At 49.4% G+C, this 11468-nt stretch overlaps 2 protein-coding genes across 7 annotated transcripts in view; both read left to right on the forward strand.

The window, feature by feature from the left end:
- The window catches only part of arhgap32b (Rho GTPase activating protein 32b), a 78648-nt gene extending 74139 nt beyond the window's left edge, over nt 1–4509 (forward strand). For all 6 annotated transcript variants that reach the window (XM_060057179.1, XM_060057180.1, XM_060057181.1 and 3 more), the window contains one exon: nt 1–4509. In XM_060057179.1, the coding sequence (XP_059913162.1) occupies nt 1–2901 (2901 nt within the window). In that variant the 3' untranslated portion in view covers nt 2902–4509.
- Nucleotides 4510–7269: 2760 nt separating this feature from the next.
- Nucleotides 7270–11098, forward strand: h3f3c (H3 histone, family 3C). Its single transcript, XM_060057188.1, has 4 exons — nt 7270–7428; nt 8450–8593; nt 9095–9248; nt 9727–11098. The coding sequence occupies exons 2-4, from the start codon at nt 8466–8468 to the stop codon at nt 9853–9855; spliced, it is 411 nt and encodes a 136-aa protein (XP_059913171.1). The 5' UTR covers nt 7270–7428; nt 8450–8465; the 3' UTR covers nt 9856–11098.
- The last annotated feature ends 370 nt before the right edge of the window (nt 11099–11468 follow it).

The raw sequence follows: 11468 nt of genomic DNA on the forward strand, positions 1-11468 counted from the left end.
GTCAAGTTAAGAGAGAGCGTGCCGCCCCCAACCCTTCCGAAGCCCACAGAGCGCCACTCGCTGATGGCCCACCAGCCCAAGCCGGTGGCCCTCTCCCTGTCCCAGCATCCACCACAACCCCAGCCCCAGCCCTCCACTCAGCCCACACCTCCAGCCCAGCCGGACACCCAGCCCCAGACAGCACTCCAGACAGCACTCCAGACAGCACCCCAAACAGCCCCCCAAACAGCAACCCCGCTCGCACCCCAGTCAGCTTCACAGCCAGCGCCCAGGACGGAAGGGCCTGCGCCCCAGACCGTGCCCCAGACGAACCAGGCCGCGCCCCAGGCCGCGCCCCAGACCGCCCCCCACACCGCCCCCCACACTGCCCCCCACACCGCCCCCAACACCGCCCCCCACAGCGCCCCCCACAGCGCCCCCCACACCGCCCCCCACACCGCCCCCCACACCGCCCCCCACACCGCCCCCCACACTGCCCCCAACACCGCGCCCCACACCGCCCCCCACACCGCCCCCCACACCGCCCCCCACACTGCCCCCAACACCGCGCCCCACACCGCCCCCCACACCGCCCCCCACACCGCCCCCCAGACCGCCCCCCACACCGCCCCCCACACCGCCCCCCACACCGCCCCCCACACTGCCCCCAACACCGCGCCCCAGACCGCCCCCCACACCGCCCCCCACACTGCCCCCAACACCGCGCCCCAGACCGCCCCCCACACCGCGCCCCTTCCCCAGTCTTACGGCCCCGCCCCGCCCCGGCCACAAGTGGCCCAGCTGGCCCAACCTCAGTCGCAGGCCAAGGTGAGCGCCCGCGTGGCTCCCACCACAGCGGAGACGACAGAGAAGCCGTGGGAGGCCATCGAGCCAACGCAGCCCCCCCGCGGGGCCCCCGAAACGCCGCAGCCTCCGTCCAGGGAGCCCCCCGGCCCCACGCCCCCGGCCCCGCCCGTCCGCACCATGGAGAGCAAGCTGGCGGCCGCCGCCCTCAGCCACAGCGAGGGGTCCATGCCCAGCGCCCACCCCGACGACACCCCCCACTACGGCCCGCCGTCCCCCCGCAAGTCCAACAACCACCAGCCGGCCTACCTGTACCACACCCAGGGGGAGGCGGTCTCGCTGGAGCCCCCCGGACCGGCCTACTACCACCACCAGCACGGCAGTATCCCCGTGGGCCCCCCCGCCCCGGCGCAGCACCACTACCGGCCCGACGCCGTGCCGCCGCCGGCAGCCCCCCACCACTCCTACGTCTCCAAGTCGGAGCCCCACATAGCGTACCGGGCCCACATGGACGGGCGCTACAGCACCCTGGGGCCCAGGTCCACCCACCACTCCATCAAGTCCCGGAGCAACCACACCCGCAGCATGTACATCTCCCCCGGGCACCTGGTCCAGGGCCAGGGCTACGTCTCTGCCGACCGGATCCCCGGGTACCCCACCATCCGCAGGGTGCACTCCATGCACGTGCCCTCCGCCATCCGCACGGTGCCCGTCCTGCGCACCGAGGTCCCCCCCGATGACGAGCTGTTCTTCTACCACCGGGCGGGCTTCCCCTGCAAGGCCTTCCAGCAGCAGCAGCAGCAGGCCGCGCAGCAGCAAGCCGCGCAGCAGCAAGCCGCGCAGCAACAGGCCGCGCAGCAACAGGCCGCGCAGCAACAGGCCGCCGCCCAGCAGCAGGCCGCGCAGGCCGACTACCACGTCACCCAGCTGCAGCCTTACTTTGAGAACGGCCGGGTGCAGTACCGCTACAGCCCCTACTCGGGCTCCAGCCCGCTGGAGGCGCCCTTCTACGACGTGGACCCCTACGGCAGCATCCGCCTCCGACACGTCCACTCGTACGGCAGCCGGGAGCTGGGGGGCACGCTGGGCCGCCACTCGGGGAGCAAGGCCAGCGGCTACCACTACCTCTCCCGCCACGGCATCCCGCCGGGCAAGGAGCACAGCTTCGTCAGCAGGGACATGCCCCCCGGCCACGGCCCCAAGGGGGGGCCCGTCTACCTGTCCTGGGACCCCGAGGAGTGCGAGCGGCTCCGCATGCACTCCATCCGCAGGGAGAGCCGGGCCCGGCAGAAGATGAAGGGGCCCGTGCTGTCCCAGTACGACAACGTGGGCGTGTACCCGGCGCCGGACCCCTCGGGCTACGACAGCCTGCACCTCCGCAGCAAGTCGGACCCCGGGAAGGCGGCGCAGATGGCGGCGGCGGAGGCCAAGGAGGGCCGACACCCCCAGCCCAGGAGCCTGGCACCGGACGCAGACGTCCTGATGTACGTTGAGACCTGCCGGCCCGACGGCCCGACCAATCAGGGCGACTCCAGAAGGTGCCAGTCGTCCAACTCCCTGTCCGCCTCCTCTAGCCACAGCCTCTCGGCACCGCACGACGCCAAACACCAGCACGGCGCCGACGAGCTCTGCGGGGGATCCGGCCGCTCCAAACACTGGCAGCAGGAGCACCCCAACAAGAGGGGCTTTGTGCCCCGCTACGAACGCCCCGAGGCCGACCGCCACCAGGCCAAGGCCCCCAGCGGCGGCTACCACGGCCCCGAGGAGCCGGCCTGGAGGGAGCAGCCGGCGCGCTCCAAGCCCGAGCGCTCTCACAGCATGAGGGACCCGCCACCGCTCCACGCCCCGGCTCAGCCAGACGCCGAGCAGGACTACTCCTACCACAAGCGCGGCGGCAAGGCGGCCCCCTCGCACTATGACAACTTGGACGACTACCACCAAGTACCTCAGCCACAGGCGCCCGTCCAGAAGCGCGGGCTGGGCCACGGCACCTTCCCTACTCCCGCATTCACCGCGGTCCACAGCAACAGAGCCTACACCACGGCTCTGGGCCAAGGTGCCTTCCTCCAGGCGGAGCTGGCCATCGCACGGCCGGAGACCGAAATATGTACAGAATAGGAGAGACCCCTTTTCTTTTGTGTTTGGCAGGGATGTCGAAATTAACTTATGCCGCGTAGAAGAAAAGCTGACATTGAACAGCCTCTGCAGGACAGGGGACTGTCATATGACCATTATTTTTGTTGGCCCGTATTTTTAATGAATTGTAATTAAAACCTTAAAAAATTGACTTTTTACAGAAAGTATGAAATGTACCGGAAAGTGTCTATTGTCCAGCCGGTCATGTTGTGGTGATTGATTTGGACAATAGTCTTAAATATATATATATATATATATATATATATATATACACTAAAGACAATGTGGTACATTAAACAAGACACTGCAGAGATGTTGGACAAACAGCCTATATCAATAGAAGACGAGCAAAAGGTTTTATGTTCATTTTTTTCATTATTTTTTCTAGACTAGGCGCTGGGTACAAGCATTAACTGGGATTAAGGTTTTGCATTTTAGAAATGCATGTAATCTTGGTCTATTACAGGACAATTCTGTGTACTTCCCTCTCCATCGCGCACGTCTGGATGTGACAGCACAAGTCCGTGTGGGAGGAGGCCCGTTAGTCAGCAGGCCCCGCGCTGTGCGCCCCAACCCCTTCCGGCCTCAGTATAATCAGCCCAATGAGATGGTTGAGATACACTGTCCGTAAAGTTTTCAAACATTGAGGGGGAACTGGGGAGGGCAGAGTATGAAAGATTGACGATCAAGCAAATATAGTGTTTATTAATGTCTTTGCTCTATGTGTGACTGTGCCATTTTTATGTACATTTGCTATAGAGAAGAAATATACAGAAAAATTGGAATTGCTGAAATTCTAATTTATGTTGATTTTTCTTTTGGTTCTTGTTTGTTCTACATTGTACGAGGGACCAAGCAGTTTGTGAACGGACTGGTTGGAGTACTCACTTGCACAGGATTAGGAGGAAGCTGAATGAGTGAATGGCTGTTGATGATATTAGTTGTGTAAAAGATTATATTTCCTTCTCTTTTTCATCCATTTCGAAGAATATACGTGAACTGGAATAACTGAATAAAGTAACCTGATAACAAAGTCTTCTCAAACAAGGCGATAAATAACGCTTTGCCAACTTTCTTTTGTTGATAACTTGAGACCTAACGTTGCTACCACTTACACCCCTTTATACCCCCCTTATATTACAAGCAATTAAAAATTGATGGTTAATCCACAAGTAGATTCTGGTGTAACATTTAACCTCAATATTTGTCACATCCTGTTTGTTAACACTTGGGCTATAAACTCTAGAGATTATTCCATTTTATGTACAATGATTTCTTGACAAAAATATTAATCATTCAATCATTGTTTTTATAGTAACATGGGGCTGAGCATTTTCAGAATTGCATTTTCTGGTTTGCTCTAAATTCTAGTTATTGGTGGCCCCAGTTTTTCTTTTTACAAAGTTCCCTTGTTTGCTTCCGTCAGCCAACATTGACTATTAACCTAAATACACCTGTAACCCTTGTCCAGATGAGGCTCTCAAAGTTAAGAAGCGCTGTTTACTTGAATGTAAAGCACCCATATTTGAAAATTGAGTTTTCTAAAAAAGGTATATGATAAAGAAACAATAAAATCTGTTCTTAAACGGGTGTATTAATGTTTTCTTCAAAGATAATGCCAACCTGAAGATTTTAAGGTCCCAGAATTTATATTTAAACAAATGTCTAATTGATGTGAACATCAGTTTGGGGTTTTTGTTCCAGCAGTATTCCCTTCCCCTTGTGTAAATACCTTTGCTAACAGACAGGTCTCAGCCTGTTTCATGAGGACAAAAATAGAACAGCCTTCCGTAAGCACATATTGAGTTCCTGCTTGTTATACAATTTAATTTGACAGGAATAGGAGGTATATATTAATCATGCAATACTTCAGAGATGCCTTTTCAACTACGTATCGTCCATCTAATGCCTCAAATGTTTGCGTGTTTCAAGCATATTGCCATATCTATAACTATCAATATTTCCACCCTACACTACTGTTGAACCAAAACATTTCTGTGTCAAATAAAGAGTATTTTATAATATACATTTACCATATATTATAAGATCACATTTATTAAACGTGCCAGAATAAGTTGTGTTTTATTGCAATAACAAAAACGTTAATCGGCATTGGCAATGAAACGCTAGCCAGGCATAGCCGGACAAATTGCAATCTACAACTAGAAAATGTATTTCCTGCAGAATATGGGGTGAGAGCTGTAGTGCAAAGTGAGGTTGAATGTATGTTTCCATAAGTGTCAAAGTGTTCCAAAGTCTAAATGGAGCAAACAATGTAAACATGCACACCATTTAAGAAATGTAAAATGATTGAAGCAAAATAAGTAAATGGATAAAGTTTGAATACATTTGAGATCAAATATAGAATAGCTGAGCTGATAACGTTTGAAAAAGGTTAAATCAAGTCAGTATTACACTCAGGTGTGTGTGTGTGTGTGTGTGTGTGTGTGTGTGTGTGTGTGTGTGTGTGTGTGTGTGTGTGTGTGTGTGTGTGTGTGTGTGTGTGTGTGTGTGTGTGTGTGGGGGCTAATATAGGAAAAGTGTGTTATTGACGTCATTCTTTCCAATCGAGTTAATCGTGATAAGCTCACAAAATGATAAGCCTTGTACCGTTGGACCCCTCGGAGTCTCAGCTTTCATATGACATATCGTTTGTGTAGATAGCATGACGTGAAAAATATAGTTTTTAAGCAGGTTAGCATTAAGCTCCTACCCGAAGTACACCGGATAGGCACACACGCCACAATCATATCTCCTTTATCGACTAATCGATTTTAGCGCCAATGAAACAAGTGTTGATTCTGAAAAAAGTATGAACTATATCGAAATTCTGTTCTGTATATTTGAAAGTCAAAGTGTGTTGATTTGTTAAATGTTTGAACCAAGGTTAACTGTTAGAAATTTACCAATTTATGAAATCTGAAGTAGGCCTAGTTGAAGTGAAAGAGAAGAGAGTTTTGAATGGTAGCTCGCGATTCAAAGCTAAGCTAATATGAACATTTTCAAAGTGGAATGGAGTCTCGGTGAAAAAATTTGGAAGGAGAGTGGGGTCCCAAAATGTTTGGGGAAAAAGATAGCAAGTAAGAATAAGGCCCAAGAATAACAATAGTTGAGTGCTGCTTTCAGCCCTCACAGAGCATCTAACAGCAATTGGGGGGGCTGCATGTTACTGAAACGTTAAGACAATGCAATGTAAATGAAGGCAAGAAGCAGTCAATAACACATGCACCAAAGTCCAAATTGGCCGTTTGAAGGTAAGAGCGTGAACGCAGCCTGACATTGCCAGACCAATTCGCAAATCAATCATGAGCTCGCTGATTCGACCCCCTTTCGAAGAGGTCGAAAGAGGCTTCCATCCATAACCAATCTCATCTGTGTTTCTTGTCCTGCGAACTTGTTGACAGTTTATCAAAGAACCAACCTTCTTGGTGGTACTGCAACCATGTCTCTAAATTTCTCTAGTTAATATGATTCAATCAGACCTATCGTCTCTTTGAGACGTGGTTTGAGAATATACATGCCTGCTGGACTGGATATAACGCTGAACTCTGACTCGTTTTAGTGTGGATAAAGCTCTGTAGGCTGGCAGGCAGGTCCTAACAAGACTGTATTACATGAAGAAACATTGACACGTTTATGAACCAACTAACCTCTGTTCTCATAAAGACTGAGTAGGCCAATAACAAAGAGCATTCTGGAGACACAGAGATGTTCATGTACTGCATATTAATATACTATTATCCAAATCAACGTGTGTGTGTGTGTGTGTGTGTGTGTGTGTGTGTGTGTGTGTGTGTGTGTGTGTGTGTGTGTGTGTGTGTGTGTGTGTGTGTGTGTGAAGGACAGTTGGAGGCGATCTGAAAGTGGCATAATAATCTTGATATACAGCGAAACATTCGCTGAATAATTATATTAGCGAGGGTTTGAACAACTTGGACCTTTCTCCGAATAAATGGTGTAAACGCCCTGATTTGAATTGAAATGGATCTAAATTGTTGTAGTATTTCATATTGGTTTGTGCAGAAGTCCTCATAATTCATAAAGTCAAGTCACGTTTTGAACGTCAGTTCAATAACCAACAAATGACGTTTCGATCTATAAAATCGGATTAACGAAACATTAGAAATGAAAGCAGTCACATATTCAACTGATGTTGAGTTCGACGTGTTGCAACGCTCGGATATATAAAGCGAATTAATAATATTTTGTACAGCACTGCTCACACGTATCGTTTAGTCCGGACCAACAACACAGAGTACAATTATATATAAAGCGAATTAATAATATTTTGTATCGCACTACCCCCGTCCGGACCAACAACACAAAGTACACTGAGCAGCGAAACCAACCAGAGGTACTGTGTACCATTGACCGCGGTGCATTGTGGGAGCCAGATGATTGACACGGTCGCCATGTTCCTCCATTGTGTGAGAGAGATAGTAAACACTACCACTGCTACACAACCATAACACGTATATCCCTGCGCTAAAAACCTTCATATTCACCCCGGTAAGTTGGATCCTGTTCCGATTTTTTCTCACTAAACCACAAGTAACGTTCTTATTTTACAAGTTTATACTTAATAAAGACATTATTAGCGCGAAATAGGCTTTTATTTCGACGCTGGAAAAAGGAAGAATCTCGTTCCGCGATGGCAGGGAAAGGCTTTCTACTTCCACTGAGAAATGTCCGCTCCACTTTCATGTCCACTTTGGCTTCGCGGTTTTGCGTCTAATATCATTATTTCCGATTTGGTTTATTAGTTGTATTGTAGGTACACTTGTCTTCTATGGGGTCCTGATAATCGCATGTTTACACATTGTCCTGTTTTGTTAAAAAATTTGAAAGTTTATGTCCCGCTCTTTGCCTGTATATTGGTAGGTTCGCTCGATTCCTCCTACATTTCATCCGCGGCCATAATCGTGTTCAAGGGGGCGGTGTTTCGCGTGGTGAGCCCGCCCTTTAGCGCTGCAGACTATGACCTCATTGGTCCGCGAATAGCTTTTAGTTCTCTGGATTGGTTGATTCTCACCGATGATTGATGGATATGAGTGTCGCACACGTCCGTGGATGCATTGGCGGAGGCTCTGAACAGCTGCCCGACCGTCTGACCCAGACCGTGAAGAAGGTTCCCAAGGTGAACCCCGTTTGAGGCGTCGCACAATTCACATCGTTTGTGATGAAACGGAAAGAAATTAATACGTTTTTTTTTGTAAACAAACAGCCTAAACCATAAAAAGTATAAATTTGCCAAGTAGCCTGACATTTTCAGTTTCTATATTACAAGTCAAATGTTAATAAAAATGGGGAAGTGGGAAGTGCTGCTATTATGAAAAACCGAAGGCACTTTAGATTAAATAAATAAATAAACAGAATTAAATTAAATTTTATTTGTATAGCCCTTAATCACCATTACCGTCTCAAAGGGCTTAACAGGCCAAATATTTATGACACTTTACCCCTTTACCCAAGCCCCCACAAGGGCAAGAAAAAAATGAAAAACAAACTTAATTATTTTTTGTGTTCTCAGGTGATAAGTCAGCGACATGGCCCGTACCAAGCAGACCGCTCGTAAGTCCACTGGAGGAAAGGCTCCACGTAAGCAGCTGGCCACCAAGGCGGCCCGTAAGAGTGCCCCCTCCACCGGCGGCGTCAAGAAGCCCCATCGTTACAGGTGAAGCCCCTGCTCCCTCCTCAGCTCTGGCCCCGTCCTCTGCTCAGGTTCAGCCCCTCCTCTCTGCTTGGGTCTAGCCCCTGCTCTCTAAGGTGTGGGTTCACGTCCATAGAGATTAATTACAGTTGTTTGGTGAATGCAAATATGTTTTAGAATGGGTGGGTTAGCCCACTGGGAATCAGACCCCTAACCCTGGCTGTGCTATTGCCTTGCGCATCCAGTTGAGCTCTACTGGCCCATGTATATTAATGATGTGTTCTAGTTTATAAATTAAACTTTAAAAAACATGTTTATCATCCAGTCAACAGAAAAGTAAGAAAGAATATTCACACAGAATTTCACAATATGAAATTCTGGCTCCTCCTCATTTAGTTTGTTTGAAGCTCTGTATTCAAAATGGCTCCTCCTTCGTCCTAAGGCCAAATGCTTGTCCACTCGACCAACCTGCCATCCCATTAAGACCTCTCACCGTCTCCCTACTCGTTTGCGTGCTTGTTTCAGGCCCGGCACCGTGGCCCTGCGTGAGATCCGTCGCTACCAGAAGTCCACTGAGCTGCTGATCCGCAAGCTGCCCTTCCAGCGCCTGGTGAGGGAGATCGCCCAGGACTTCAAGACTGACCTGCGCTTCCAGAGCGCGGCCATCGGGGCCCTGCAGGTACGATCACCTCCGCTTGGTTACAAGTGCTGGCCTGATGTTGGAGTCAAACCACAGGGACTGGTGATAGTTGTATCTTTGATGCTATTGTCATGAAATGAAGATTCAAGTTGTGTAAGCTGAATTAAACACAAGGACAAGCTATGCCCTTGGAATGATCGAAATAGGAGGTTGGAAAGTGAGTTAGGAAAACTATTTTTAGTCTTGTTTCATACTTTTAATTCCCATATGCCTCAGTGAAACGACAAGCAGGTAGACTGTTTAGAATGGTATTCTAAGTTCATAAGCATAACGTGACATAAATTAATATTGTGTAAAACCCCCAAGGTCATCGTGATCATATCTTTTCCTGTATCACCCAGCCCTACAGAGGTTTACCCTTACCAAATGTTAACGTGAACAAAACAATGAATAATTAGCAGCAACAGGAATAACCTGATTTCCTCCCCCCCCCCCCCCCCACCCTTTCTCCTGGCAGGAGGCCAGCGAGGCCTACCTGGTGGGTCTGTTCGAGGACACCAACCTGTGCGCCATCCACGCCAAGCGTGTCACCATCATGCCCAAAGACATCCAGCTGGCCCGCCGTATCCGCGGGGAGCGCGCCTAGGAGGGCATCGCGCCGCACAGCTTTTTTTATTTCAATGTTCTACCTTATACTCTTTGTTTTTATTTTTTATAACCCCCCCCCCCCCCCTTTCCTGTTCCCATCCGTCCGTCCCCCTGCTTGCTTGTTAGACGTTAGCGGCATCATAATAACCGAGACATAGAGATATCTTCAGTTCACACGTCGGCACTTCATCTGCGCCAACATTTTTATTTTTATTTTTTTAAGGGTACCCATTTGTGCAGGTGCTGGGTTTCGCCGGTCACACACACACACACACACACACACACACACACACACACACACACCTTGCTCATCCCTCTAGGTTGAGCCGCCAAGCGGGACGCCTCCCAACCAGTGTGGGGAGGCGGAGGCCATAAGAGGGGGGTCCGGTGGGGGGCGGGGGGGCGGGTGGTGCTGTTCAGCTCGGGGGGCTGGTCTGCTTAAGGGGAGCGGCAACTTCCACAGCAGGGTGCTACTTGAACTGGCCCCCCGCTCTGTGTGGGTCACTCCCTCTTCGCTGCTCTAAACGGCCTGCTCTAGTGCTCTCAAACGCCAACCAAGGCGTGCCCCCTGGGCTCTTGTCATCCGGCGCAGGTATGGGGAAGTGTGCGTGTGTTTGTGTTTGAGCTCTGACCTGACAAACCAGTTATTCTCAGCGCTCTCGTCTTATTTACTAAATCACAATATTGATATTTGTTGTGAATCAAGGTGTTTTTTATTTTTGCGTAATGAAACATCTCTTCTTTTTAACTTCTGGAATCAGCAGAATATGAGGGGACATCGTGAACATATGGGGTTTAGGTTTTGGTTTTTCTATTTTTTTGTAGTAACTAAGGAAGGGCTTGTTCTTTCCCGAGATAATGTCTATGGTCGGCCACAGGGCGGCGACGATTTACCAGCTCCCATTCACATTTTCACTGTTCATCTGTCGGTGCACGTTGTGATACTCTCTTCTCTCTTGTTATCTTGGTAGATAGGTGGTAGACATGTAATGACAGTATGCATTGAAATTGTAGCAAGATTTATTCTCTGCATGTATAGATTTGGTGTGTGTGTCTCTCATGTAGGTTTGACCGTAGATTCTTTCGATTTCTTAAATTTGGGATAAAAACAATATAACCTCAATTGTTTTTCTTTCTTGTTTTCTTATTACTCAAGATTTTCAGAAGTATAAATAAACGGATATTTGTATTTTCCAAATTTCTCATATTATTGTGGTAATAAATAGATGTTACATAAAGAAGCGTGTTGGGTGTCTTATTTGTTGTGCCTTTTCTGCGCTGTTTTGTACTTTACACAAACAGTCCACAAGGGGGCACCATTGAACAAATAAGCAGCTAGGCCTAGTGTCCATACAAATACTATTTGCTATATTTTGTGTATCTTGTGATAAAGTCGATAAGGGACTTCAACAATTATTCAAAGTTTTAATTATGTGTGTAAAATAAGGTTTGGTGCATGTCCATTTGAGGGAGTGTTTGTGGATGATGGCTGGGTTAAGCCATCATCCCATGTGTAGATGATGCCATCATCCCATGTGTGGATGATGGCTGGGTTCAGCCTCACCCATCAGTCTGGCTCGGTCCAGGTGAGGCTGAACACCAGCCATCACC

This window comes from Gadus macrocephalus, chromosome 7 (genome assembly GCF_031168955.1).
Source record: "Gadus macrocephalus chromosome 7, ASM3116895v1".
NCBI classification, from domain to species: domain Eukaryota; kingdom Metazoa; phylum Chordata; class Actinopteri; order Gadiformes; family Gadidae; genus Gadus; species Gadus macrocephalus.